At 35.0% G+C, this 22,906-nt stretch overlaps 3 protein-coding genes across 4 annotated transcripts; 2 read left to right on the top strand and 1 right to left on the bottom strand.

Annotated features, from left to right (window-relative positions):
• Positions 1–391: 391 nt before the first annotated feature.
• Positions 392–7,045, bottom strand: LOC112006540 (probable serine/threonine-protein kinase At1g54610). Its single transcript, XM_024038818.2, has 8 exons — positions 5,514–7,045; positions 4,330–4,614; positions 3,373–3,690; positions 2,896–3,123; positions 2,681–2,781; positions 1,751–1,865; positions 1,377–1,661; positions 392–1,035 (listed from the first exon to the last, which is right to left on the bottom strand). Exons 1-8 carry the CDS (start codon positions 5,982–5,984, stop codon positions 868–870), a joined length of 1,971 nt encoding a protein of 656 aa, XP_023894586.1. The 5' UTR covers positions 5,985–7,045; the 3' UTR covers positions 392–867.
• A 4,013-nt stretch (positions 7,046–11,058) lies between these two features.
• LOC112006549 (uncharacterized) lies at positions 11,059–21,012 on the top strand. 2 transcript variants are annotated; one of them, XM_065779798.1, is made up of 9 exons: positions 11,059–11,193; positions 14,665–14,756; positions 15,285–16,065; positions 16,181–16,267; positions 16,368–16,766; positions 16,855–17,641; positions 18,163–18,650; positions 19,250–19,744; positions 20,743–21,012. In XM_065779798.1, exons 4-9 carry the CDS (start codon positions 16,181–16,183, stop codon positions 20,956–20,958), a joined length of 2,472 nt encoding a protein of 823 aa, XP_065635870.1. In that variant the 5' UTR covers positions 11,059–11,193; positions 14,665–14,756; positions 15,285–16,065; the 3' UTR covers positions 20,959–21,012. The 2 variants fall into 2 exon arrangements, with proteins under 2 accessions (XP_065635870.1, XP_065635871.1); XM_065779799.1 differs by lacking the exon at positions 16,181–16,267.
• Positions 14,667–16,144, top strand: LOC136070208 (protein MAIN-LIKE 2-like). The gene is made up of 3 exons (XM_065779825.1): positions 14,667–14,756; positions 15,342–15,456; positions 15,513–16,144. The coding sequence occupies exons 1-3, from the start codon at positions 14,667–14,669 to the stop codon at positions 16,142–16,144; spliced, it is 837 nt and encodes a 278-aa protein (XP_065635897.1).
• Positions 21,013–22,906: the final 1,894 nt, after the last annotated feature.

Here is a 22,906-nt window from a genome sequence, read left to right as displayed (position 1 = left end):
TCTTTACATTGTTTGCAAAATTTGTATAGGCTACCATAGAAAATGTAACAAATCATTTCAGAATCTATTAAGAAATTGGGGGCCGATTGTTATCGTTGTTTAAATAATAATTTTTAGTGTTTAAACATTATTATACGTATTTTTACACATTTTTTTAACCACATGTATTTTTAAAAAATACAAATAACATTATTAGAATAACATTACCAAACGGACCATAGGGCTCCCAAAAAGTGCTTTTCTCAGTGTTTCCCCCAAAACCTCCTCTCATCTTTATACCTCATTCTTTTAACCAGTAATTAATGTTGACCAAAAAATAAAATTTAAGATCTAAGATTTATTACTCATCAAAAGCTGGTAACTAATGCCCAAAACCGTTGACAGATTAGCACACTGACTAAAATTCTGTATATTCCTTTCTCGTAAGTACACGTAAAATACATGAAAAGAAAATGAATATTTATACATTGCATGTATATACTGGCTTCAATTGAACAAACCCTTTCTACTATACAAAGCAAAAACCTGCACATAATGTCTAAGCAACCAAAGAAATAATCACAGATCCTTCTAACTTGACAATTTCAAAGCAACCCCGCAGCACATACAACCGTCTGAATGCCTTGTTTTCTTCTCTTTTCTTTTTCTTTTCTTCTTTAGGGGAGGTAGGGGGGGCAGAACTATAATCACCTTATTCTTGGTTTAAACCTTAGTGGCATATTATCTCTATTCAGTATGTGGTGATCACGAAAGAAGCTTCCGGCTGGCATGCACGATAAATTCACTGGTCAGAACAGCCAGGTCATAGAAAATCCATTCCTACCAAGGAAGAGAAGTTTCAAATTTTGAGAATCATGAAACATTTCTTTAATGGTAACCATCGTAGTTTTTATTGGTTCTGGTCTTGTCAAGTCGTGCTTTACGAACAGCCTGCTGGATTTGTCTCTCATGCTCTTTGAGCATATCTTCAATGTTTCCTCCTGGAGGCATCAATGGTCCAGAGTAGTGGATTCTGTTCTTCTTTGGTACATATCCCTGTAATCAAACGAGGAGAGTCTCAGTAATCTTAAATACTTGGTGATAACTCAATATCAGGAAATAAATGTACAAAAAAGTGTATATTTTCCATTGGAAAAATTTGTAAAAATTCTTGGCTAAATATAAAGAAAACTTACAAATTCGTCAAAATATTATTATATAAATTTTTCGACCACATTAGGCAACACAATTTTTTAAAAATTGAGTGCTGTCACAAGTAGCTTATGTTATGATAGCCCAACAGTTCATGTATTAGTTTTCAGGTCCACAGTTTTGACTTGTGAAAGAAAAGTATATAGTTAAGGAAGGATTATGAGCGGAAAAAAGTTAGTTATTACCATTCCAGGTTCTTTTCTAGCTACTCTTTCATCTTTATGCGGAGAATTGGACAGGTCTGCAGCTGCTGGAGGCATGTGAGACTTCTGTGCCTTTGACTCACCATTGTATCTTGCAGGGGCTCCTGGCCTGTTCAGTGATGATCCTACTAAACTAGTGTGTGCCACTGAACTAGAATGAGTGAAGCCATTCTTCCTAGCTCCTCTAGGTGGCTCCATCCGGAAACCAGACCCGCTTTCCTCCGTGGGATCGTACTTGTGACTAGAGGTTTTGGGATTAGTCTGCCCCTGTCATGTTTAAGTTAGCCAGATAAGTGAAATGAAAATTACAATAATAATAATAATAATAATTAGTTGTCATTCAAGCCTTAAAATACCTTCAAAGAAACGTCTCCCTGGGCGTTGAATTCTGGTGTTGGCACTGCCTTGGCGTCTCTTAAACCCCTTCTCACAGAATCAGCACCACGTCCTTTTACATTTTCAGCTTTTCTCCTGAAATAAAAAAGACTGCTTTTATTGCAACATCCCAATAAAATTTCAAGGCATCACCACCTAGAAATTTCAACAAAATCTACAAAAAGGGACTCTAATTTCAAGCTCTGCAAAATGTTACATTTGAGGTTTCCACACAAATTAATATTTCCACACAAAATCTACAAGTGGCACATTCCTTGAAGTTCTTTTTATTTAGGCATCTACTTCAAAGAGTTTGCATTTATATCAAATTATTAGTTCATTGGATCAGTTAATAGAGTAAATGTATATACTAATTATCTATAGTTGTGCATTAGTTATTTATATTAAATGAATTTATAAGATTATTTTTATAAACTTTATTTAAGAAATAATTTTTAGTTGGAATAATAATATTAGATTTACAATATGACATTATTCCTCATGTTTAGTTGCTTTGACAAAAACTGACACAAAAACTAAAAAAAAAAAAAAATTAAACATTTCTGAATTCACTAAAAATTAATTTTAAACCTTAAAATTTCCTGATTCCTTGACATGTGATATATATATATATATATGTATGTATGAATGTATGTATGTATGTGGAACTGACATTGTGTTATTTATTTTATGTAATTAGAAAGATAACTAATAGAATGAATATGTTTATTTTGTTATATTAATTATTTTAAGCATAATGAAATTTTAATATCATTATTCTAATATTTATATGAAAAACAATTGAATATTTTTTTATTTTTATGTGAGGAACAATTGATTTGAAATATGGTATTCTTACTAAAATTTTAGTTGTCTTTGCAACTATTGAAACAATGTCCAACAAAGCATACCTTCTTTCTTCCTCATCTCGAAGCTTGGCATCAATCTCCTTGCTTGGAGGATATTTTGGTAAACTTGATGGGTCACAAGGTAGGGGATTTGTTGTGAAGAACTGAAATGGAAAAGTCCAAATTATAAATCCAATAATTGAAACACACATAAATGAGGTTAATTACCTCAAGTTAGGCGTAAGGTCCAAGGGATACAAAGGGAAACTCAAAGTTACCTCACTTCTAAGTGCAGATGCAGCTGATCCTCGTTTCTCTGGTTCTATTGAAAGGAGCTTATCAACAAGAGCCAAAGCAGAAGAGGGAAAGTCTTTGAATGTGTCAGCAACAAAACGCCTGTATCGATGTTGAGGTTTGAAACTAGTTGCATGAGGCAATTTTGATTTTTGCCAGTAGTCCTCAGAGGGTGACCCACAAAGCTTAAAAATCTTATGCATTTGTTCCACCTAGTAATAGTTGGGATGTTATTCACCACCATTAAAAAATATTTGAAGGAGTAAATGATATGTTTTTATGTTACTACTATATTAACACAAATTCAAAACCAGGATCAGCTCTGAGTTCTCAGTGCTGATTAGCAGACTTACGGGTATAGAAAGTAGGAAATGATACTTAACGAGCATAGATGATGATGTTCTTTACACCCTACAAAGTATGCATATGATCCAAGTAATTTAATCCTATAAGGGGATTACCTCTGTTCTTCCAGGCATAATAGGCTTCCCAGCAAAAAGTTCTGCTAGGATGCAACCCGAGCTCCACATATCAATAGCAGCCCCATACTCTGTAGCCCCAAGCAAGAGCTCAGGTGCTCTATACCACAGAGTTACAACACGGCTTGTCAACGGCTGCTCTTGATCAGGCTCATAAAAGGTGGCCAAACCAAAGTCTCCAATCTTAAGAACTCCATTATTGTCAATCAGAAGATTTGAACCCTTGATGTCTCGGTGAAGAATACCACGACTATGGCAGTGCTCAAGGCCACAAAGCAACTGTTGCATGTAACATTTAATCTGCAAGCACATCATATAAATATCAATTTTAGACTAGCATCATTTCGAGCAAAGAAATCTGTTAAATGGAACAAGCAAAAAAGGAAAATTTCATGTCAATCTTTTCCCCATATGAAAATTACAGAGCATGAAGTATGTGGACCAGAAGAGATGCCAAGTGCATATAAAATTCAAACTTCTGGTATTTGTTGAAAAAGTGAATCCCCTCATTTCTTTTGATTTATTTCCATGAATAATAAAAAGAAGAAATAATGAACAAGAAAAAAAGACAAGGCAGAAGAATAGTATCTTGATCATAGTGAAAAAATGCCCAAGGCAAAATAAATTTAATCAAAACCTCCATATAGCTTTGAATATTCTTCTTTTTGTCTACTTCAACTAGCTAGGTGTATCTCTCTTTTTAAAATAAAATAAATTAAATTCATCAAAATCTTTTTAATTGTTGAAAAAGAGATTAGGAAAGCTCTTAATGAACTATGAAATGTCTACCATTAACTGCTTAGTATATTACAGTCCAAACATAAATCTGGTAGGTCCACCATATACTTTTTCTTTTTGGGCCTGAACACCCTTTGCATTAAGAAACCATGCTCAAAATGGATGCCTTCAAATTTTTAAAAGTGATAGAAGAGAAGGTACCTGTGGTTCGGTAAACTTGATGCTACGTGTTGCTGCAAGCCCAGCAAGGTCATGGTCCATGTACTCAAAGACAAGGTACAAGCTGCTTGACATCCTTGATGTAACTATTCCCTCAAGCTTCATAACGTTTGGATGGTCAAGTTTACGCAGAATATGGATTTCCCTAGCCATAAAACGTACACTTTCTGGATCCATATTTAGAAATCGAACTTTCTTCAATGCAACGATTTTGCCAGTGTCAAGGTCACGAGCCTTATATACACTGCTGTAAGTTCCTTGTCCAATCTGCATTAATAGCATCCCATCTGGACATCAATATATAAGATATTGAACGAGCCTATAACTACAAATCAAAATCCTATACCACAAAAAGAAAACGATACCTCTACCAAGTAAAGAGGATAATTTTAGTACCTGATAACACTGCCATGCTCAAATTTCACTTAGAACTTAAAAAAGGAAGAAAAAAACTTCAAAGTTTTTGAATATTTATCACTATATTGAGATATCTTACTCTGATTGAAGCTACAATTGCTAACCCTTCATTTTTTTTTCTCCCCCAAACTACTCAATTTTCACTTAAGCAACATGTAAGCAACATATATATATATATATATATTAAACTTAGCATTTTCAAGGAAATAACAATTATAGTCAATATATTCTTACTATAAATCTTAAGGAGTTGCAATACTTTCACATCCTGTTTTGTATGAATAAATTTTGATATGTTATTTTAGTTATTAAAATGGGAAGAACCTCATATTTCTATCAAGTTAAGATATATAAGCTTGTCCACTCCACCAATTTTGTTTCCTTTCATCAGTATCTCATTTTAAGAAATATTTATTCCTGAGAAAAAATTCTCATGCAGTTTAAAGAAAATGATATAGAGATATCATTTATACGTAGGATTTTGTTGGTTCCTAGTTCATGGTTCATATGATTCTCATGCTAAAATCCATATACCTATCAGTATCACAAGATCGCATACAAGTCTCAAACATGATGACAAAACTATTCTTTCAAAACGGTCACTGACATCAACAAACAAGGACAGTGTTTCAATAGTAGAGGCCTATCTCAAAAAGAGATACAATCAAAACATTATCAACATAATAAAACAAGGCATACATTGCACTCAATAAGAGACATTGAAAGAAGTGATCAATTAGAAAACTAACTTTGTCTAACTTCTCAAACGATTCTGCGCGTCGAGGCACCCAACCTTTGATGGCTTCTCCTGCAACTGCAGTTAACCAAGACGGCCACCCAGCCGCACTTTGCTCCCCTTTACCACTTTGGGGCGTGCTAATTATCTTAGACACCTCAGAATGTCTTCCACTTGATCCTAAATCCATTGTTGCCCATCTTTGGTGATGGCCATTGGTTGGTCTTTCCACAATCCTTTTTTTCTTCTCTTCAGTGTCCTTTGCTGACGTGATAGACCCCGAATTCACTCTTGAGGATGCCTTAGATTTTGGACAAAATGAACCATCAACTCCTCCACCACCTATTACCTCTACTACCACCTCCTGTCTCTTAGAGGGAGCTGGAGCTACCACTTGAACTGTGGACTTACTAAGCTCCTGCGCTCTCTCCCAATCAGCAATCTTTTCAGCGTCTGAGGCTCCTCTGGAGCAAATGCACCCCATATTCTCACCTCAGAATGTTCTAAACATATACAGCAGCAACAACAACAACAACAATCCCTTTGGCAGTGTTATAACCAATAATCAAATGGGTAGACCTGTATTTTTTTTCCTCAAAAGCCAAAGCTTCCAGTTTCAGCAAATTATATTTCCTCAAATTCTCAATCTGGGTGCTCTCAAATTCAATTTGAAACCAGTAAAAGAATCAAGCTTCTGATTCTTTTTGAACAAAGAAAGCCCACCCTTATTTATAATTGCAATGCAATATGATTGACCTTAGGTTCCCAGACCCTTCAGAATAAAGGAAGTTGCAGCCTCAGAATTTTCTTCCAGCAGATCAATGCTCTAAAACTTTAGAGAACCCAATTGTAAAGTTTCTATCTTTAATCAAAATGAGGGTGGGAAGGAAATCAATGAATCCAAGAATTGTAGAACAAAAGGAAAAAAAAAAAATTTGTGACAAAGAATGTTATAGACTGTAAAATTTCAAAACTTAAGTTGTACAATAAAAATCAACAAAAAATAATACAATTTCAAAGGTTCAAAATTGATCTTGAAAAACCCAGACCAGAAAATCCTGCTTTGAACATAAAAGAAATTAAAATGTGAAAAAAAAAAATGAAAAAGAAGAACAAAAAACAAATATGTTCTTGATGCAGGAGTTTCTGGGTTGCAGGCTTTTTCTGCTTTTGTTTTCAATTGAAGAAACAATCAAAAGAGTTCAAATTAATGTATTTTTCCTTTAGTATATGCAAAGATTAGAGATTGAAGAAATGCAGAGGACATTAATGGAAAATCTCAAAAAAAAAAAAATTGTATAAAAGTGAAAAAAGAATTGAAAAAAAATTAAGGGTCTTGGAGATTGCCCTGAGTTGGAATGTGGGTCATGTGTGAGAGAGAGAGAGACAGAGAGAGAGAGAGAGAGAGAGATTTGCGGAAGTGGGTTAGTCCTAGAAATGCGAAAAACCAAAGGTTTTTGGGACATGACAGAGTGGTGCTTGTTTGAGCTGACCTAGCTTAACTCTCTCTATCTCTCTTGAGAGAGAGAGAAAGAGAGAGAGAATCTCTAAGGAAAATGAACATGTATCTAGATAGATACATGTATCATGTATGAAACAGAAATAGGAATGTTAGGAATCTGTGTCCTTCTGGCAGAGACACATAGAGATTGTAGCTTGTAAGAGAGAGAGAGAGAGAGAGAGAGTTTGTGACTGTTAGCAAAAAAAGAAAAGAAAACAATGCAGACGACGTGCACTGCAGTATGTAGTAGAGAATCCACGTGTATCCATGTCAACTTAGGACTACTTGGCTCCACCTCACAAAATCTTTTCCTTTAATTTGTTTTTCTTTTCTTTTGTTTTTAATTTTATTCAAAGAAGATCATTTTTTTTCCACTCATCTTAAGATTATGTCCAATTGTTACGTTTATATTTTTTGTCACGTGGCTTTTGAGGCAAATCACCTCATATTTCTAGTGATGGCAGGCCCTATTCTGCTCAATCCGGAAATCCATCACCTAAAAATATCATCTCCAAAACACTTGTTTTTTTCTGTTTTTGTTTTTGTTTTTTTTAGTATTATAGTTACTTCTCCTTTGTTAATACGGCTAATGTGTTAAAAATTTGGGTATTATTTTATTACTTTCTTTCTACTTTATTAATAAATAAATAATTAAAAAAATAAGGATAAATTATGTATGTGGTCTCTATCCTATACACCATATTTTAATTTGATACATAACATTTCAATTATGTCAATTTGTTCTCTAACCTTTAAGTACTGTATCAATTTAGTTTCTACCGTTATTTTTTCATTTTTGGATGAAAATTGATGACGCGTCTAATGGCTAAAATAAAAAAATTAGCTTTCATTGATTTGAAAATACACTAAAATTTTATTTTGGCCATTTACTATGTCATCAATTTTTATTCAAAAATAACAACATGAACTAAATTGACAAGACACTAAAAGGTTAAGGACCAAATTGAAATATGGTGTATAGGATAGATACCAAATATGTAGTTTACCAAAAAAAAAAAAAATTTAAATAAAGTGATGAAAGAATAGAAGATATGATGTAAGGTGTATTGTTAAGTGATGTGTTAAAATAGATAAAGTAACTTTTTGATGTGTCAAAATAACATTTTATTAATGCTCTTAGAGTCATTTCATTAAAGATGGCAAAATACGTTCCCTTGAGGGAAGAAAATGATATATATATATATATATATATATATGATCTAAATTGTTTGCACCACCTTACCATTCTTATAGTATAAACATGTTATTAATCGCTTAACATATTATTGGATAAAAGAAAATTTTATAACATTACTATGTTTTATAGGGTATGACCATTATAGGTAAGTATTATGATCTTAATAATGTGTTTTAAAGTATTTTAATGTCTATCATTCCCTCATGAGTATAAATAAAATGATAGATTAATACGGTTGAAGTAAACCATTTTCCATCACAGTGGATATCATATCCTAAGTATACCATATAAGACAAATAATTTGATTCACTTTGCCCTTTGGGAGAGAAGATTCTAAGAAAAGGAAAAAAAATTGTGAAAGAAATATCTTTCCATCAATGATAAGTGGGAAAAAAAAAACATTTAGTCATAGTTTTGTAGTCATGGTTTTGGTTGTAAATTAGTTGTTACTTATGGAAAAGCTGGAAAATATGAGTAAAATGGAAGTTTTCTTCTTCTTTTTTTTTTTTTTTTTTTTTTTTTTTTTCCGAAACATATAAATTTCAAAAGTTGTTACACCAAATAAGGGATAGATATTGTTTTCAACAAAAAAAAAGTTATTACAATCATTTTAGATAGAAATAGATTAATTATTTTTTTAACAAATTTTGCAAATTATTTTATAACAAATTAACCAATTTGAAAGTGAGCAATAAATTTTGATTTTAAATTTAATGAAAAAAATATTCTTAAAGAAATATTTTATTCAAAAAATAAAATTCAAAATAATTTTTTTTTAAGAGATTAAACTATTAAATATTGATGTATCATGAATCTAAATTCCCAAATTGGCCTGTTTTAACCCATATTAGATTTATTGTCAGGCCCATAAGGTTGTGTCATATGGGCGGTCACATAGCCCATATGATTATTACAAAAAAAGAAAGAGGAGAATTCGGCCCATAGTGGTGGGAAATGTTTTTTTCACAGTACTTGATTTCAAGGAGATAAAGTCTTCGTCTAAAACTAATACAACCTCTTTTCGCTTATCCATCACTCTCATAAGGTTGTGTATTTCATATTTGTTACTTTGTTTTATGCAAGTTTTGAGTTATGACCATATCAGAGCTGCTCCTTTTTTTTTCTATTTCTTTTTGGTGGTGACAGTGTTTCTTAATGGATGCAGGCAAATCCTTATTTTTGACTACGTAAATGTGATTGACTCTGGTGAAGAATTGGACCTGGCATCAATGGTAACTACTCTGGAAGGTTCATAATCACTAGTTGCTACATATGAAATACATTATTCTGAATTGTGCATGTATTTTCTCTATGGTTTTGTTTGCTATTCATGTAAGAGGTTTCTTTCCCTTGCTAGCTGCGCTTTTCAAATCTCAGATTATGTCTTGAGCCTAGACGGAGTAGTTTTGGTAGAAGAATAGAGCGAAATTCCCTTTTTTTTTTTTGGTGTGGAAAAGTTAGGGAGAAATACTTGCTTTTAAGATAACAATTGTCCCTATATTTTTTTTCCCTCTTGATACATGTTTTGTTTTCGGCCAACCCCAAAATTGTGCATGCATTTTTAAACTGTACTTGGTATCGTGTAAACAAAACCAACATCATATCACTTCTATTTATAATATATTCAAACATTACTGGAGAATCAATCTTATATGTCTCTTTTATCAAGTTATTGGGATTGAAACAACTCCATTAGAGTTTAATTATCATTGCATAATATGCTTATTCATTGAGCTAACTAATTTGTGCTCTCAGCCTACACAATTTTTTTTCGACATATATTGCTGATGCTGTGAGCTGAATTTAGTGCTCTTAGCCTATATTTTTTTATTTTTCAATGACTGGTTTTGTGAGCTCAAGTGTGAACTCCTAGCCTTGGGCTTTTTTTTTTTTTGGTAATTGATAGTTGGTTTTGTGAATCTTAGACATGTATTCCCAACCATAGCTGTTTTGTTAAGGACAAAACTTAGGTGTATTTTAGGCGCTGTTCTTTAAGTTCCCCTCTTAAGATTTAGCCATGTGGTTATTTAATTAAAAAATACACTTCCATTCCATGAGCAAAAATCCACATGACAGAATCTTAAAAGGGGAACGTAAGGAACAATACTTAAGTACTATATCTAAGTCTTACATTTTTTTATGGTTTGGGGTGAAATTTTGCAGAAATACCGCTTATATAGTTAAATGCCCAATAGAGAAGCATAACACAACGGTGAAATGAACCTTTTTTATGGTTTGGGGGTGAAATTTTGTAAAGATACCGCTTATATAGTTAAATGCCCAATAGAGAAGCATAACATAACTGTGAAATAAACCCTTAGCCCCTAGTATCATGAGTAAAAATAGAAGTTTTCATTTTTTTGAAAAATATAAATTCCAAAAGTTGTTATACCTAACAAGGGATAGCTATTGTTTTCAACTAAAAAAAAAAAAAGAGAAGGAATATTTATTATAAATTTACAACCATTTTACATAGTAATAGATTAATTATTTCTTGTAACAAAATCAGTCAATTATTTTATAACAAATTAACCCATTTGAAAGTGAGATATAAAGGTTCATTTTAAGTTTAATGAATAAAATATTCTTGAGTAAGATCTTATTAAGAAAATAAAATTTTTTTTTTTTACAGATTAAAAATTAGCTAATTAAACTATTGATGAATCATGAATCTAAGTGCTAAATTCCTAAACTAGCTTGTTTCATTTGTTTGTAATTAGGTTGCTTCAATCCATATTTATCAGATATTTGGGAGGCCCATAAAGTTGGGTTCCATAGCCCATATGATTAATTCAAAAAAGAAAGAGAAGAATTCGGCCCATAACCATTTTTTAAAACTTAGTTTTCATTGAACTTGATATCGTCGAAGTAAAGTACCGTCCAATCCCGCGTTTCCCTCATTGATCCCTCTCGCTTCCTTTCTCTCTCAGTGGAATCTGCTTGATTTTTTCTGATTGCAGCAAATAGCGCTTCAAAGAAGTATTGGAAGCTCAGGTTTGATTTTTCTGTTGGTATAATTATCCTTATTTTTTTCCTCAACTGTGTGCCTTTGGTTTCTAAACTGTAGAACACAGGAATGAGCCATTGAAGCAATATAATCATGATTGAGTTACATTATGCAGTAAAGTTGTGGTCAAACTTGTATTGTGTGTGCCACATGATTGGGCATCATGTTCAAACTGTCTTGAGCTTGATTTGAAACTGTTCAGGGTTAATATAGTTTATCTTAGGAATAGAAGCTGATATAAGCTCATGCAACTTGAATAAATTTCTTCCCCATATTTATATTTCAATAGTTATTCATCCTATTTATTTGGTATTAGTCTTTTCTAACAATTCCACCAACATTTCTAAAACTAGTTTGCTTTTTAGCCGTGTTTTGAACCTTTTTGGTTTGGTATTGCAATGGGTATTTGAGAATTCTTTGATTTTCTAAAGGAGTTGTAGTGCTTAGAGGATACCTTTTGGCATTGGTTGTTGTTAACTGCATATGTGTTTTAGGATATAATACTTTAAAAAAAAAATCAAACAAAAAGTGGTAAATTCTGTTTTTCTTTTCTTTAGAGATGTAATTAAGAGTTGATTTTTGCTCCAACTGACCTTTTGACGATGCCTTTACCTCCATAAAGTAACCAATATTAATTACTTGAGCCTCCTTTACATTGCAAATGGTTCACTTTGGCCAAGGTGTAGCTAGTTTCAACTTTCAACTACTTGCACTAGTTCTTTCTGCATATATTAGGTCCATGCACCATTAATAGATACACAGGGTTACATAGATGTTAGATTTTTAAACACTATATTGTGCAGGGTATGTGACTATATTTTATTGTTGCACTTTTAAGATATTAGATTTTTAAACACTATATTGTGGGTGTATTTGAAGCTATATCCTTACAGACAGAAGTCAATTAATCATAAAACTCTTGGCAAGCTAGCTCCTAAGTACTATGGGCCATTCCAAGTTCTGCAGAAGATAGGTGAAGTTGCTTACAAGCTGAACCTACCCTCCAATGCCTTAATTCATCCTGTATTTCATGTGTCCTGCCTTAAGGCAAAACTAGGATAGCAAGTCATTCCCATTCCTACCTTACGAGATATTACTGCAGAAGGCATTGTTAACCCTGAACCTGTTGCAGTGCTACAAGAGAGGTCTCACAGGCTTCGAAACAGAACCATCACTCAGGTATTAGTCCAGTGGCAATGAAACAATCAAGATGATGCTACTTGGGAGAACTTATACAGTTTACAAAAACAATTCCCTCACCTTGTGGGCAAGGTGCTTTGAGGGGGGTGGGGTGGGGGGGGGGGGGGTGGATGTTAGAATCATTGGCTAAGTGAGTGAGTGTAGGAAATTGTATAGTGAGCTGCTATGCCATATAACTGCTAAACTATTAGTAGTTAGTTGAGATTCCTATTATGTTTGTTAGTTACAGCTAAGGGATAGACATGTACTAGCATATAGAGAGTACTTGATGTATGAGGGAATTAAGCAATGAAATAATCTATTTTGTCAGTTACATTCTATTCCTATCTCTCTCTCTCTCTCTCTCTTTTTCCCCAATTCTTGGAGGCTAGCTGCCCTCGAAGTCAGCTGCTCTATCATAGGTTCTGGTTCTGCAGAACCTTATCAGACGGGGCCATCTTTGAAAAAGAAAACAAGTCTGGCCTGGGAGTTGTTATACGCAATCATGAAGAGATTTATTCCCCAGTTGACCACCTCCTCCCATTTATAGTGCATACTAGGAACTAAACTAAGCTCCATTATGGCTTGCCAAATTCTTTTGCTAAAAGGGCACTCAAAGAACAAGTGCTTCCTAGTTTCAATAATCATTCTGCAGTAGGAGCATAGGCTATCCCCAGTGTTTCCCCACTGTATCAACCTTACGTTAGTTGAGAGTCTGTCTTTCATTGCTAATCACCCTATGAAGCTGTGCTTTGGTATTGCAGCAGAGAATGAAATCAGCCTCCAGCAGGGGACCTTGCTCTTCTTTCTTTGAAGATGATTCCAGGTGGCAGCAATGCCAAATTTCCCTAAAGGAGATGCAGTCCAGATTACTCTATCATTCTCTTTGAGATCTATCAATTGCAGTCTACTTTGAATCTTGACCAAATCTTCAGACCTAGCAGACCTCCAATGCCATTCCTTGTCTTTAAGTACACAGCAGAGCGTTGCCTCAAAAGAACTAGCTGCATCATAGATAACTCTAGGCCCATATGCCAGTTGTCCAGCCATAGGAATATGCTTTTTCCATTACCTACTTCATGCCTTACAAGTTTCTTGGCTTTAGTTCTAAGCTTCAATAGATTCCTCCAATTCCAAGAGCAATTCTGAGGAATACTGACAGCCCAAAACTGCTGCCCTTAAGTAACATAGCATGCACCCAGGCCACCCAAAGAGAACCTGCTTGAGTGAAAAGATTCCAAATATGCTTCATAGCTGTTGCTTCATTCCAATCTTCCACCCTTTTAAGGCCTAGCCCTCCTTCCTTCTTAGGATAACACACCTGCTCCCATTAGACCTTAATATTTCCATTAGATGCATCAGATTCTTTCCACAAAAACTGAAACCCTCAGCTCATGATGCAAATCCATTTGAGCAGTCATAAATTTTGATGATGGAGTTCTCTTTAAGATTACTCTTTCAATCTTCAGATATTATAAACCATTAAAAGCAGTTAAATCTAAAATCACCAATAATGTCTTCAACTGCCTTTCGAAATCAACACCCCCCACCCCTTTCTTTCTTTTCCAATGAACTTGATGAGCTTTTTTCTGCCAATCCTATACCAAGTTATTTTTGGGCATTTGCAATGCCTTTTGGATCTGCAATGCGACAAATTATATAAATTATATTAGATGTCAACAATCAGCTTTCATTTTTAACTAGTTAAGAACCATTTTTTTTTTTCTTTTAAAAGTAAAATAAGTATGAGATCTATATGTGCTAGGGGAACAAAATTAACCATACAATAGATCATTGTGCAACATGAAGTCAGTATTGTTAGTGATAGAATTCAATCTTTTTTGTTTCTGCTGTTTTTGTGAATCTTTATAGGACTCTACCTTGCGTGTAAAGATGAGCACACGCATTTAAATGAAGTCAGTTTGTAAAGATTAGCACACACACATATACACTCTGCACATGGTTTATTTGTAACTTAAAACCTAGTTCAGGTTTGTAAAAAAATTTCCTTTGTGTTTGCTTTGATGAAGTTTTTGAAAAGCTCTAACAAGTCAAGTTTTGTCTTATCACTGAGGCTGTTACAAATGTGTCTTATTATTCACGTGCATTGCATATAATTGCGTATGATGTTCATTAGTGGTTGTCTGAAATACAATTGATGTGACATATCACTACGGGGACCTTACAATAGTGTGTAATTTTTCACCTGCATTGCATTTAAGTTTTATAATCTTTAGTGGTTGTCTCCTTACAAATTCATTTCATTGCATTCGTGTTAGATATGGATCCTGGGCCTAGTGATGGAAGTGTTTTGACTAGACAAGCCGAGCATCGGTCCACTTGGATTTGGGATGGCCCTGATGAGGGTGAGGTATGTACTTCACTTGATATGATACTTTTAACAAAATATATGAGCCCTAGGTCCTACCAAGTGGCACATTCTGGGTAATTTTTTCACTTAGCCTTCCATATCGTCTAATAATTATTTAGTGCCATGTGTCACTCTTCTTTGAAATAAAAATGAGTACTATTCATTTAAACTTCCGCCTAAACATAGGTATTGATGAATTAGTTCACGTAACATTCTAGTCAATCTAAGGTTTGATGTAGTTATGCTTAAATCTAATGTCTTCTTTTTGTGAAAATCTCCATGTCTTTATGTAAAAAATAAGTTATGCTTATTTCAAATTTCTTTTCTTTTTTAAAAAAAAAAAGAGTATATGTCACATTACTAATATTCTAATAAAGTAATGAGTTTTCATTAGTGGTAACGTATGTGTAAAAAAAAACAAGTTATTGTTCTGTAAATACCAAATCTATTTATGATTTAGTTTTTGATGGAAGTAATTATATTGTTATTACTGTAAATGATATTAACACATTGTTATTTCTTTTATAGGATATGCCGGGCGTATTAAAGTGTCGACACTGCTTTGTTGATTTGCTATGACATCAGCGGCTAGATCCACAGATTGTTCGTTACATCGACGAGACCGGGTTATCTGGGTTATATGGTGTCCCATTTATATCGCTTGATCATGCATTGATCACTGCATTGGTTGAGCGCTGGCGTCCAGAGACCCACACTTTTCACCTACCCCATGGTGAGATGACCATTATTTTACAGGATATGGAGGTCATGATGGGTTACCAGTAGAGGGGTTGCCAGTGATAGGGAAGACTAACTTGATTTGGGAGGAAGAATGTGAACGCTTACTTGGTGTTAAGCCTCCAGCCCCAGTACCAAAGCCTAATCAGAACAAGTCGGTGCTAGATGGGACAAGAATTAAATCAAAATGGCTCGCTGTCCACTTTAGAGCCCCCCTACCTGAGAATGCCAGTGAAGATTTGGTGCAACAATATGCTCGGTATTATTTACTTGAGCTGTTGGGTGGCAGCTTGTTTATGGATACCTCAGGAGGACGGATCTCTCTTTTGTATCTTCAGTTCTTGGATCCCATTAGTGATGCCAAGAAATACAGTTGGGGTAGTGCAGCCTTGGCATGGTTGTATAGACAGCTATGCAACGCCACCGACCTGAAGGCGAAGCATATTAGTGGTGCACTACTCTTGGTGCAGTTGTGGGCGTTTGCTAGGTTCCCACACATGGTTCCAAAGATGAAGGAACCACTTCAAGGTGCTCTGGACCCGGAATTGCCGCTAGGTCCTCATGCCATTAGGTACATACTATTGTATCCTTATTGTGTCACTATTCTTGTATGGTTTAATTACACCTTAGGCATTATGAGTTTTATGTAAATAGCTAATGAGCATATTATGCTGCATGTTGGCTAGATGGCAAGGGGCAAAGTGCACAAAAAACACTCCCACACACGTACTAGAGGCATATCGTGCCTCATTTTCTATGACCCAGGCCCATCGGTATCATACCTGTTTTTAGGCATCATTTTTCATTTTATGTTTATGATCATTCATGTAAATATATTGTTAATACTGTTGCTTTTATTATTGGCTATTGTAGATTGTCTGGGAGCCATATAAGGAGGTATTGAGTACCCTGCCCACTTATTGTACTGCAGGCCAACGAGTATGGAGGTCTGTTGTCCCACTGATTTGTTTTTGGATTGTAGAGTTTCATCACCCTGAACGTGTCCTACGTCAGTTCGGCATGCAGCAGGGTGAACCACCTATTGTTAACACTTCAGTTAAGCTTCATGGGATAACCTTGAGGGCGAAGATGGATAAAGACTGGAGGAAAGAACACGCTGTGTATATTCAGCAATGGGATAGTCGTGACCAGCGTGTCCACGATGCACCTGTGTTTGATGGGGTTATGCAATATAATCATTCATATATGAAGTGGTATCGCCGTATCACTCGATGTCATATCAGTCGCAATAGTGTAAAATGGGACATTATAGTAAGATTATAATGTTGATTGTATTATGAATTGTGTTCGATTGCACGGTTTGTATTCCATCTACTAACACTACTCTCTTATATGACAGGTTAACACCCAGCTCCGTATGCTAAGCAGGTGCCAACCAAATTCTGAAAACTATAAGGACATCATGGATGTCCTCGACGTAGTGGGTGAGATGAATCGGGTCAATCTAGATAGTGCTCGCGCTGTAAGCTCCACGAGGACACCGGTTGCAGGGCATGGCAGGCGAAGTGGAGGGCGTGGCGGGCGACGTGGAGGGCGTGGCTTTGGACGTGGCAGCTCACATGATCAGGAACACTCTGATTCTGATGAATACCCTCCATCTGCAGTGGATATAGACTCTGATTCTGATTATGGCTTGTCCATTGATGACATTGGGATACGCCCATGCATGATCCATCATGATATTGGGCCATCCACTACTCATGACACCCCACCATCCCCCCTACCCACCACTCTCCATGATGATATTGGGCCATCCTATACTCATGATGCCTCTTCGTCCCCCCTACCCCTCACCCCCAATGACGATATTGAGCCATCCACTACTCATGGGGCTCCTTGGTTTCCCCTACCCTCCACCCCTATGTCTGCCACACTCACCACTAATGTTGCCTCCACGGACCTGGCTGGTGGTTCCTCAAGGGTATTTATACCCATCCTTGGCCTACCCACACCACATCACCATTTTCCTACGAGGTCAACCCAGATACACTCACTCCCTAAACCCCAGCAAGAGGTTGCAAGGGTTGAGCAGCCACACGGTAAAAATGTTGAGCAGCTAGAGCCTCCTCCGCCCAAATATTTGAAATGCACTCGAAATGAAAAGAGTAGCTGTGGAACTGGTGAAGGTATTCCAAATGCTTTATTCTGTTGCTCCTCATCTTTTGGGGTTCTATGTGCATGAAACAAATATATTTTTGTTTATAACAATTATAAGTATATGGAATGTGTTATGTATAACATGGATTATTATGGGCACTTCTAGGTAAGACAAGACCATTTAAAAATAAGAGGAATAGTTCAAGTAAGATGAGACCAGTTAAGAATAAGAGGAAAATATGGCTTTAAATACTTATTAACAAATGCTGATTGTTTTGACTACCCTATGGGAATTCCAAAATATAATACAAAATTATAAAATAGTAAAAATTGTATGACAATGATTATCAAAGTGTAGCATCTTTCCACCATTTAAAACGTAAATTCTAGATGTTGGAATTTGAAAAGCTTGACTTAGGTATACACTGATTTTTTTTCCTATTATTTTGTATAAGCAATTTTTTCTATTTAGAGCTTTTTTGAATTTGTTTATGTATATTTTTTTGAAAAACCTGGTGAACTTACATTTGCGGAGGAAGAAATTGCACAGGAGATACCACTGATTGTGCTCTTGCTTGTCCATCCAACTCATTACCCACACAACTAACAACAACATCGATAGCTGAACAAAATCCTAGTTCATTACTAGTACAACAACAAGTACCCACGCTAACATGGCCCAAGAACAGTGAGCTTGATGTCGATTGGATTGAGAATCTGATATCAATCTTTGACTGGTCTTCCAAGAATCTACCAGCCTCAGAATTCCCACTAGTACTTCCAGTTCAAGCCTTTGATACTCTGATTCTTACAGCATCGAAAATCCTCCACAAGGAGCCTAATTGTATCACAATCAATCCTGTTGAGTCAAGCTCTGTGGTTGTTGTCGGTGACATTCATGGCCAATTGCATGATCTCATATTTTTATTGAAACATGCTGGGTTTCCTTCTCAAAATCGATTCTTTGTATTCAACGGCGATTATGTTGATCGAGGAGCTTGGGGCCTCGAGACTTTCCTTCTCTTGTTGGCCTGGAAGGTATTTCATGTTTTTCTTCTCAATAAAAAATCTAACTTTACTTCATTACAAATTCAGGAAGTTTTTTACTTTGTTTATTTCAATCATAAATTCTTTTTAGAGATATATGGTTTTAGTTAAAACAAGCTGTTCCCCTCTCAATGGTTTGCTAAATGTCTAAGTTCCAAACCTGATTCTTGTTCATTTTGCAAAGAGTGATGTTATGGATACTACAAACTACCTGAACTTTACAAACTGTGTCACTAGTCACAGAAAAGTAATCCATAAATCATTTCTGATGTTGTTAAAATCCACCAATCACATTCATCGACATGTCAGTTTTTTAGTTTGTAAACCTTATGTAGTAGAATTTATTGTAGCTTTAGCATTTTACTTTCTCAAATAATAGCATCTTCTACTATATTCAGTATACGTATAGCTTGTTTTAGTTAAAGCTATAAATGTCTAATTATTAATTAAATCAGGGTTAAGGATGGCTACCAATCACTTCCCTCGATCTGTAAAAGTGGGAGTTTTGTGCATTTTGACACTTTTTTTTCCTTAAATTATTATCTAGTAATTGATGAATTTATGTTGTTATGGGATGATTTTCTGGCCAGGTCTTTATGCCAGATAGAGTGTTTCTTCTCCGTGGAAATCATGAGTCCAAGTATTGCACTTCCAATTATGGCTTTGACAAGGAGGTGCTGACAAAGTATGGAGATAGTGGTAAGCATGTGTATCGGAAATGTTTGGGATGCTTCGAGGAGCTTCCTTTGGCCTCTATTATAGCCGGATGTGTATATACCGCTCATGGAGGGCTTTTCCGCAGCATACCTTTGGTCCCATCAAAGAGATCAAAACGGAAGAAGAGGCGTAGAGTAAGTTTGAACTCTGAGCCCAAGTCATTATCTCTTGGCTCTTTGGAGGAATTATCTGGAGCTCGAAGGTCGGTTCTTGATCCTCCATGGGAAGGCTTAAATCTGATTCCTGGTGATGTGCTATGGTCAGACCCATCAATGACTCCTGGTCTTTCTCTGAATAAAGAGCGAGGCATTGGACTATTGTGGGGTCCTGATTGCACTGAAGACTTCCTCAAAAAGTTCAATCTAAAGGTTATATTAAAAGACCATTTTAATTTTTAAGCTGATACAGATATCTTGTGATGTCTGTCATCATGGGCATGGTTTATTTTGACTGGTAATCTCTAATTGCTTAATGGAATATTTCAGAGCAACAAATTTTTATTTATTTAAAAATTGATCAATTGCACATAAGATTAAATTTTGAAAAATGTGGTCATCTTTTGTGTCAATTTGATATTCAACATCTATGAGAATATATTTTTAATGTTTGTGTTTATAAATGTTATTTAATAAAAATATTATAAACATCTTATTATCATTAATGTTCCTCTTCCATATAAATGTAATTTAGTGGCTGACAGTTATGCTATTCTTGACTCAATACTTTCCCTTTTTATTAAGTACCTAGTTTTAAATATGTGTTTATTTTTTTACTTCTATTTTTTGTTATCGCTCAAGATCTACTGAAGTGATTTACCATCTTAACTGATACTTTTTTCAACTTCTGACTTGATGCAAAAAGACAACATAACTTTTTTTTCTTTTTCTGGACAATACAATATAACTCTTTAATGGCTTTCTTTTGATAGGTAAATAAAATTCCCACCAATATGGAATTGAATGCTAATCTCATGCTATACCCCTTATTCTTGTGGGTGGGTGGGTGTTGGGGGGGGGGGGGGGGGCGCGGCGTTGTGGGGAGATGCCATTTGGTCTGTAGTCCATTGGCAGCTCCCTTAATAGCACTCTATGGTTTTGGTTTCTATTTGAAGGTTAAAATTTATATCCAAAATAGAGTTTTGCAGTCTGTCTTTCTTTACATGAATGAAACTGTCTGTTGCTGTTGAAAATGAAGCAACATACAACATTTGGTAATTGTTTGTTGTAACTCCATAGTAAAACCATTTATAAAGGTCCTTTGTACTTGTTTGTGTTTATTTGTTGGTGTTTGTAATCTTTTATGGAAGCATGCTGGCATTTAATTTTCAAACTAATATCGTGGTTATCATTTGTTGATTTTATTCCAGTTAATCATCAGATCACATGAAGGCCCTCATGCGAGGGAAAAGAGGACTGGTTTTGGAGGAATGGATGAAGGATATACCATTGATCATGTTGTGGAGTCGGGGAAGCTGATCACTGTGTTTAGTGCTCCAGACTACCCCCAGTTTCAGGTTTCTATAGGCTCTTCTTTTTTAAGATTTGTTGCTGCCATGATGTTTTTTGTGCTTATATCTATATGAATTTCTTGTATGCTTTTACCTAAAGAAAAATTTGAATGCATTTGTTTTATAACATTTAGAATGAGTCTTTGTTTCTTATTGTATTGGAAAATAGTTAATACTATAATTTCCTAAATAAGTGGAAATTATTTGGAAATGGCAATAAAAACTTTTCATGTACAGTCAATCTTCATCAATATATAGTATTAATGAGGGATTGGGGTTCAAGTGATAACCTAGTGGTTATGACATCCTTTGTATTGCCCCATGTCTCTGGGTCGAATCCCCCGCGCTCTCCCCTCCCCCACTATCTACTTATAAAAAAAGGTATTCATGAGTTGGTGCTCAAGGATTTCCAACTCTGTCCATTTTTACATATGGCTTGGCTGGAAATCTAAATAGGAAGAATGGATTTATGCCACTCAATGAATGTATATAGAAGAAAATTTAAAATAAGGAAGGCTTGTATATGATGGAAATGCAAATATAATTTCGGAATTGAAATTGGTCTAATACATTGGGAATGAGTTTCCAACTACTTCTAATTTCTGCTCATTGCAATTCGATAAAATTTCCATTAAAGAATAGGAAATTCAAACAAATATTGATATATTTCATTCAAGACAACTTTTTTTTTTTTTTTTTGGTTTTGTTTGCATTTTATCTAATACTGCAAACTTTGTATTGGAAATTTGAATCAACATGAGAATGAGCAATTTCTATTGCATTTTAACTTCCTTTGTGTTGTGCTTGAATGAAGAATCAATAGTTTTTAATTTAACTATTTTGAAAAGAAAAAGAAAAAGAAAGGTAAACTACATTTTAAACCTATATTTTAAGGACATAGCAAATTAAACTATATAGTTTCAAATGTAATAAATTCAACAATGAAGTTTCAAAAAACAACAAATTAAACCTTATAATTGTAAAAATGAAACCTTTAATTTTTTTAAAAGGAAAATTGTGATTCCAATTAATCACCAGTAATTAGCAAAATTTGGATACATCTTTTAACAGCCATCTCTGAATAACACTTGAACATTCTTCATGCCATGCAAAAGGGTCACTACTATGCTGAGCGAGTCTAGCTAGAGAATGAACAACTTGATTGCTCTTTCGCCCGATGTGACTAATTGAGTGGGACCTCAAAGTTTCTGGAAGATATCTCAGCTTCATGGATCAATGAACAATTGCTCAACAAATTTTTAGAGTCACCCTTCATTTTATGCGCAATCTGAAGGGCCTATTTTAACTTCCTCTGTAGATCACGTAGGCTTACCCCAAGACAACACAAGGCCTTTTTCAATAGAGCACCAAACCAAATCCAGCCATCAGGGTATCTATAAACAAAGCTCCATCAAAATTGATTTTGTAGATTCCTTGGTGTTGTGTACTCCATTGTGCTATCCATAAGTCCTATCAGTAAAACAAACCACCCTGTGTTCAGTGGTGGAGCTAGGATTTTTTTCTGGGGGGCGAAGGTAGCTTGATTGCTTGATGATTTGTGGTGGCTGTTGTGGCTAGAGAAGTTTTGATCTTTGGGATTGCCAAGTTAGGAAGTTTGGGATGTGTAAAGTTGTGATTTACAACTATTTTGTGTTGGCTTTTATTCCATGCCAAATTTAATTGTAATTTTACTCAATCTTTTGTACTCTGTATTTTATGTGGGATTTCATTGTAAGAGTTATATGTGAGAGAGAGTGTGAAGACACAAGGCAAATTGAAGACCAAAGAAGTTTTTGAGAGTAGCTCGCAAGAAGCCTTCCCGCGAAGTGAAGCATGTGCTCAGCACATAACTAAAATGCGAAGAGTCATGACAGATGGTGACAACTGGTTTTCACAAGTATCTCACAAGTAAGGTCTTCCCGCGAGATACCCGCGAAACATTCTGTTTTACCAATTTGTTATATCATATACATCAGGTCTCTACCCACACTATATATACCAACATTACTCACATATGTTGAGG

This window comes from Quercus suber, unplaced genomic scaffold (assembly GCF_002906115.3).
Source record: "Quercus suber isolate HL8 unplaced genomic scaffold, Cork oak 2.0 scaffold_218, whole genome shotgun sequence".
Taxonomy (NCBI): domain Eukaryota; kingdom Viridiplantae; phylum Streptophyta; class Magnoliopsida; order Fagales; family Fagaceae; genus Quercus; species Quercus suber.
The sequence above is the reverse complement of the archived record's forward strand: the minus strand, read 5'-3'. Positions and strand labels throughout refer to the sequence as shown.